This window comes from Grammomys surdaster, unplaced genomic scaffold, assembly GCF_004785775.1.
Source record: "Grammomys surdaster isolate TR1022 unplaced genomic scaffold, NIH_TR_1.0 229, whole genome shotgun sequence".
Lineage (NCBI taxonomy): Eukaryota > Metazoa > Chordata > Mammalia > Rodentia > Muridae > Grammomys > Grammomys surdaster.
In genome coordinates this window covers 3233066-3240734 of record NW_021604674.1, presented here as the reverse complement: position 1 = coordinate 3240734, position 7669 = coordinate 3233066, and the positions used below count along the sequence as shown (strand labels likewise).

General features: G+C 44.7%; 1 protein-coding gene across 2 annotated transcripts in view; it reads left to right on the top strand.

Moving 5' to 3' along the window:
• The window catches only part of Myof (myoferlin), a 146438-nt gene that overhangs the window by 132108 nt on the left and 6661 nt on the right, over positions 1–7669 (top strand). For both annotated transcript variants that reach the window (XM_028773469.1, XM_028773470.1), the window contains exons 47-49: positions 1911–1999; positions 2087–2182; positions 5419–5560. In XM_028773469.1, coding sequence (XP_028629302.1) covers positions 1911–1999; positions 2087–2182; positions 5419–5560 — 327 coding nt within the window. The remainder of the gene's footprint in view (positions 1–1910; positions 2000–2086; positions 2183–5418; positions 5561–7669) is intronic.

Sequence of the window (7669 nt, the reverse complement as noted above, 5' to 3'; positions counted from 1 at the left end):
TTTGTCTTTGTCTTTGTCTTTGTCTTTGTCTTTGTCTTTGTCTTTGTTTCTGTTCCTGGTTCTAGTTCATCTCTCTTGCTGTTATTACCTTTCTATGAGTCTGAGGGTTGCAGAGATCTCCTGAGTATTCAGTTCTGTCCTGTATACTGGGGGATTGGTTGTCCCAGTGTGGCCCAGTTGTCTACCAACAAAGCAGCCAGCTGTAACCAGGAGAGCAGCTGAGCTTGGCCTGGCTTGGGACAAAGGTGTCATGTGAACGTGGGGGGCCAAGGAAGCACAAGCAAGTGCACAAACAGTAGGTCAAAGGGCACGATGATGGGGTCAAGTCAACTCTGAGAAATGGGGCCCAGCTTCCAGAGAAAGAAAGCAAAACACATTAAATGGCAAATTAATTCATGTAGCAGTTTGGTGCACGTCCAGGTTGTGACCGAAGAGGTCTGGGGTAAGGCCAAGAGTGTGGATTTTAATATACACCTCGAGAGTCTCTGATATAAGTCGGTAGGAACTCACACTTTAACAAATATTAATTGACTAGAAGCAAATATCATCAATACCTGCTGTAAGACTGTAGACATGCTGACCATTCTGAAGTGGCCACGACTCATCGGAAATTTTTGTCACAGCTTGCTTTCATCCTGTGCTACATTTCAGTTTCTCCTTGTTCGTATTTCTTCTTCTTTCTACTCGAAGCCTATTCATCCTCCTCTCTTTCCTTCTACCCATCAATCATAGATGGAGTCTCAAGACCTGACAAAGTAAGGAAGATTTCTCCCTGAGAAGGTACCAGCCTGCCTTTGCTTCTGCTGCAGTCTGTGGCTTAATCTTAGGAGACGCCTGGATGCTTAGTGTCCTGCGGTGTGCCTGATGTATAGTAGAAGCCTGAGCCTAGAGATTAGTTGGAAAAGAGTCAGGATCATAGTAAAATATATTCCCTTTCAAGGGTTCCAGGTAATTCATTTTGATCGCAATGCATTAGGAAGCCAATCCAGTGGTTTCCTTGGCAAACTTCTCAAAGACCAGTCTATGTTTGTCTGAAGGCAGAGTCCACACAAGATCCAAAAATAAAGCAGAGACTGTAAATTGATTTGAATGGTAGGATAGTGGTTTTTTTTTTATTGGCATTCATAATCTGTCTGGAAGAACATTCCAATGAAACTAGACAGGCTGAGTCCATACTAGTCAAAGATCAGAACAGGGCCTCCCCAAGATGACAGCACAAGTGTCAGTCCTACCCTGCTCTTCCTCTCATGTGAGTTTATGCTGGGGTGGTGACATTGCCTACATAGGGAATCCTCACTTTCTGGAAACCAAGTCATTGTTTTAAGTCTCCTCACAGAACTGTGTTGTATTCTTTTGTAAAGCTAACTGCTGTTTTGTTTCTCTGATTTGTTTTAACCACTTGAGGTAAGTGGGAAATCTGCTGGGGTAGAGACTGTACTGGGTATGCAATGTGACAGCAGATAGAATGGGGCATGAGGGGAAGGAACTGATTTTAAATCAGAGAGAGAAATAGAGAGAGACAGAGAGACAGACAGGAACAGAGAGACAGAGACAGAGAGAGTTTGCACTAGCAGTTGGGTTAGTAATAGGAATGCCCTCTTTGGATTAACAAAGGCAATTTCAGACCATGATACAAATGGATGGTTGCAGATCCTGGGTGAGAATGGAAAGTGAGTGGCCTTAATGACATTGTAGACAAGCTCGACCCTGGGTAGCTCTTTTATTTATTTGTAGCCTTCCATGTGGAGTAATAAACCAGCATAGAGGAGCTGATTTTACAGCTCTGTGGCAGAGGTCTCTCCTAGCATGTGGGAAGCCCTGGGGTTTATGTTCAATGCCGCCAAGAAAAAAGAAAACCCTAGTTTCTCCCATATGTGACTCCAGCCTTCTTTCCTTTGTGTATGGTTTAGGGAAAACTTCAGATGTGGGTGGATGTCTTCCCCAAGAGTTTAGGACCACCAGGCCCCCCTTTCAACATCACTCCCAGGAAAGCCAAGAAGTGAGTAAGCCTAAAACCCTGCTTCCCTGCAGTGGAGACTCAGTCCAGGACTAGAAGAAGCATACTTTCAAAATGTGCGTTTTTCAGATACTACCTGCGTGTGATCATCTGGAATACCAAGGACGTTATCCTGGATGAGAAGAGCATCACTGGGGAGGACATGAGTGACATCTACGTCAAAGGGTGAGGATAGGAGACAGAGACTCCCACATGGGGAAGAACACAGACTCCCTCTTTCCCCAGTTGCCAACATTTAGTGTGCCCATTGATGTGTTATGGTTACCGGAAGCTGCTGTTTACAGTGTGATCTGCTTAGGGAGTGCCAGGAAATTAAATGCTGACAGGGCAATGGAAAAAAGAGAAAGCTTGTGTTTATTATTATAACTCTGTTATAAGCAGGGGTTTTTTCCTAGACTCCTCAGCCATGTAATTTCTTATTTCTCTATGATATTGCTGACAACTAACATCAAAAGCCCAGTAAAGCTCCTAGACTTTCTTTCCTATACATTTTATCAACACTAGCCAATACTTGTGAAAAGGAGGTAATAGTTGGTGTTAGTTTCTGCCGTGCTGTGATCACAGATTCATAGATGCTGAGAATGGTCCTACGTAGTGGCTAAACTACATAGCCAGACTTTGTAGCCAGACTCCCCGTGTTAGAATCCTGGCACCTTCCCTGCTCGTTAGGGAAAGTCAGGCACTCGCTGTTAGTCATCTGTGCAGTGGAGATAATGACAGTGCTACTTCCTGGAGATAGCCAGAAGAGTCCATTACTCCAGGCATGTAGGCTAGCACCTGGCAGCTGGTGTGCATTACAGGGGTGTTAGAATTATTGCTATTTCACATGGGCCAAGTTCTTCCTTAATATATAGAAGATAAGACGTGTTGAAATGTAATGTATTCGTCAGTGAGAACAAAGTCTCACTCGTGATCCCTAGTGAACTTCAATCAAAACGTAGTTACAGACGTAATGACTATCATTTAGACTCATCATAAGCTTCATCAAGTTCTTCATTATTATTTGTCATGTCAGGACTTCATTACCATTCCCCAAGGAAAACAAATCTCAGCTAATTATAGCTATGCATATTTATTTGACTATCATAAGAATTTTTTTTTCCAAATCAAGGGAGCATACTCAAGCTGTGGTGGGCTGAGAGAAAACTAATACGAGAAGAAAACTCAACCTGAAGTAACATGTAAAGTTGCAATTACAATCTGAATACCAGAGCTGGGTGCCCAGCTCAGAGGTAGAAGGCTTACCTAGCTTGAGAATCTGGGGTTTGGTTACTTGCTTATTAGTTTTTCTTTTAGATAGGATTTCATACAGTCCTGGCTGGCCTCAGACTCCCTGTGTAGCCAAAGGTGGCTTTGAACTTCTGATTCTCCTGCCTTTACTTCCCAAGTATTGGGGTTAAAAGTGCAGGCCACTATGGTATTCTGGGGCTTTATGCACGCTAGACAAGTACTCTAGCAACTGAACTATACATCCTCAACCCTTAAGAATCAGGGTTTGTTCTCCAGAACTGTGGAGAGGAAAACGGAAAGGGGAAGGGAAAGGGGGACAGTTCTCAATATGACATCTGAAAAGGTGAATGCTATAAAAACACAATGTCTAGCATGACCCATGTTAGTGTTACACATGAAGTAATACGTGCTCACACATGAGCGCATGTAACTCAAGGTACTTGGCTAGTTAACATATCTTAAAATCAAAATGAGAGAAGGTTCAAAAAAAAAAAAAAAGCCCAAGAGACTGAGAGATCTTAAGTCAGATGATGGTGAGGTTTTACCACTAGGCCAAGAGGTAAAGTTACCAGGTTCATATCTAAGTTAACAGTCAAAAAGAAGTGTGGTGGGAGGGAGGATGGAGGGGATTATGATGGGGAAGGGAAGGGAAAACTAGGGGAAGGGATGGGTACAGGGGAATGACTACGTTCCTGAGGGTCTAGTCCTTTGCCACTGAGTCAGACACCCAGCCCCCAAAATCTTCACACTGATTTATCTAGTCAATTAACTAGCAACAAAGGATGCGCTGATTTTTGACTGATGATGCTTTTGTTGATAACAATAGGACCTAATGTTAGCAGATGACATTACCTTAGTCATCTGGGCAGACTATCAGTTGCAAACTTTGAATTACACCAGCCTGGGGGAGTAATACTTCATTCTGTCTGTTTCTGGCCACGTGAACTACTACGAAGCTCTAAGGCTCCATTTCTCTGTCTGTAAGATGCAAATAGCTCCTGGGAGAAAAGAAATGACACTAAGTTCCTAGGTAAAAATTGTAAGCCTGAGTTGAGGGTGGGCTTCCCTGAGTGACAGTCTCAAACTCTGTCTTCCTACTCACTTACCACGGGCAGAAAGGACAGGTGGGACGGGAGAGTCCAAAAGCTTTCCTGTGGATCTAGGAATCGTAACTTTTCAAAGTTCCCCAAGTGATTCAAGCAGCCCTACCCCTCTGCCCGTTGAAAAGTTTCAATTCTTTTTATTTTCCTTTTGTTTTGTTCTATTTTGAAATTTGTTTTCAAGGCAAGGTTCCTCTGTGTAGGCTTCTCTGGCTGTCCTCGAACTCACTTTGTAGACCAGTGTGGCCTCCAACTCAGAGATCCACCTGTCTGTCTCCCAAATGCTATAATTAAAGGTGTGTATACCACCATGCTTGGTTGAAAAGTGAATTCTTGGTTTTAAACCAGAGACAGGCAGATGTGACGGCAGCTTCCTTCCGCACACCATTCATTCCATCAACAGATAGTTTATCTTATACCCACTCTGTGCCAGGCACAAGCAGAAGAAAAGGTTTCCAACGATATCGGTTAAGATGCTTTTGATGAGAGGAATGTTTTCAGATAGGCGTCTGGAAATAACAGCCTGCCTCTTCCTTGCCCGTCTCATTAATGAGATCATAGTGACTTTTAAGAATAATAAAAAAGGAAGCTGGAAGATTACTTGCTAGGTGCCTCTTTTTGTTTGCTTAAGTAAAATATGTGAAGGGAAATGCTAAAATTTTGAGCTAACTTGCATTCGTTGAGCCTACCAGCCCTGATGACAGATGCTAATGAGTCATAGTTGTGAAGCCCAAAATCATAGCCAGCAAGCTGCAGCTTACCCAAAATAGAAGCTACATTGTTGATGATATTTTCCAGAAAATTTTACCTTAGCCCTGCTAACTACAGTCTAAAGGGTTTCCTGCTTTGGTTTTAAAGGAATTCTATTTTATTTGGCTCTAAGCTGGGTTGGATGCAACCGAGCACCTCCCCTTCATAAATCACCCCCAGCTTGTGGATCGCTGGACCCTGCCCAGAGAAAACGCATCACTTTTGCTCTTCCACGCCCCCCACCCCCTTAATCACCACAGTTTTGCAGCTAGATCCCTTGTCAATCACAACCAACTGAGACTGTTTGCCTCTGCTTTACAGATGGATTTCCGGCAGCGAAGAAAACAAACAGAAAACAGATGTCCACTACAGGTCCTTGGATGGTGAAGGCAATTTTAACTGGAGATTTGTTTTCCCATTTGAATACCTCCCTGCTGAGCAGCTCTGTATAGTCGCTAAAAAAGTAAGCCCTGAAAGATGTGGGCGTTTCAGGTCGGCTCGACTCAGAAAGTCAGAGGAGGTCAGGGCTGCTCGGGACCTGGGAGGTCACTGACTCCAGCTCCCTCTTGGTGCAGACAGGGAATCTGAGACCCACAGAGGGGAAAGCCTTGCCCATGGTCCCATAGCTATGACAGGTATTTATTTGCGTATATAGGGCTATGAGGAATGCAGCTTCCTTTCTTCTAAGCTATTGGTGGCAAGATAAGAAACATTATAGAACAAAGGCTTTTGTATCACCATACACATGTGTTCTTTATGGAATGAATAGATGGCTATTCCCCATCTTAGGCCAAACACAAGCCAGATATTAAAGGTGAAGTGTCCCTTTTTGCCTCCCTCGTTAAGCCTCAGCATCTGTGTTCCCTCACTCAGAAACACTTCTAGGAGAATTGAGGGCCCCAGTGGACTTAATTAGAAAGACATCCAGTTACAGAACTTAGACCAAAAATGTGATTTATTGGTTCCCATTCCTCGCAAGTCCAAGGTTGGCTCATTTTAAGTGCGTCTGGAACCCATGCAGAAACAATGTCTTTGGAAGTTAGTTCCACGTTCTCCTCCCTCTGCTCTCCTTCCTCCGTGGACCTCACTTCTAGGCAGGCTCTTCCCTAGGGGAGGAAACATGGTAGTCAACATCCCACGCCATCACCTGTATTCCCAGCAAACCTCAGCACAGATAGAAGAGAGTCAGGATGGCACCAGTCAGCATTCTATAACTGGACCTCATGGTCTCTGCCTATCTAGAGACTTGTGGCTTTATCCTATCTCACCCCCAGCCCCACCCCCAGTCCCACACCTACCCAGACTATACCAGTTGGGGAAGGAAAAGTTCTCCAAGGAAATCCTGAGGCCTGCAACCTAGGTAGACAATCTTATGATCCCAATAGGTGTCCTGTCCCAATCCTGCCTTCCACACCCCATCAGTCATTGCTATTCTATCTGCTCACACCATCTCCCTACACCCTACAAAAATGCACCCGCCCCGAGTCCCAATTGCCCTCTGATGTCCAACCTTTCTATGGCTGCTGTAGTAAGCACTTTGCCTGTGATGGGTGGAATGGAGTCTATGGGGGTGGGGGTGGGGTGGGGAACTTTCCAGAGATTTAGAGGCTTAAAATGGTGTCCAATTGTGCATCCTTTCAGATAGTGAAGCAGGACAGGGCAGAGGTGGGGATATTTGGGGTCAGGTAGGACCTGAAAGATGGTTATTTTTCCTGTTTACTCGCATCTAGGGTTAGGTCTCTCCTCACTCCCTCAGTGGAGCTTAGAGCATGACCCCACATATAGGACAGCCAGGCAAGGACTAGCTGTGTGGGCTTTCCAGAGCCCTAGGAGCTCTCAGAAAGAGAACCTTCCAAGAATATGAAAAGTGAGAACCAACCCCATGTTCTTTAGAATTCCCAAATCACTGGTAGAATTCCTGGTCTGCCCAGGCTGGAAGCACTTAGGTATAACTGGCTGTGGAGGTATATTCTTAACTAATGTCTAGGCCAAAGCAGGGACTAGAGGTGAGAACTTGGTCCTCCTGGTATCTACCTTCCGTGTGAAGGATCGGAGAGGGTCTTAGGTGGCCACAAGTCTGTAAAAGTTCATGGTATTTTTTTTTAAAGCTAAAAATTTCAGGACATTTTAGAATCTGTAGTGAAGCAAGAGTAGAATCTGAGCCACAGACTAAACCTACCGTTAGAATGAAAGACTGTCAATCAAACCTTGAAGAATGGGGTGGGAATTTGCTCAATAGGGATAAAAGACCCAGGGATGACACTGAGGGCTGGCCTAGAACTCCTAGCTTTAGAGGAATCAAAGTGTGGCAGCCGGAAGTCACACTGATAGGAATGTGGTGAGAAACCTGGTGTTTGGGGACTGCCTGGGACATCCTTTTTGTCACACAGTTGGTGGCCTTGAGACTTCCTGGGGGTGGGGCGGCTGATGGCCTTCCAAATATGGGAGAGGAGGAACAGCCTGTCCCAAAGGGTGTAAAGGCAGAGGCCTCAGTCTTATTGCTGTGTCTGTGGCTAAAAGTAAGGGTCTGACCATGATCATATGACCTCTTCATGTCTGACCATGATCATAT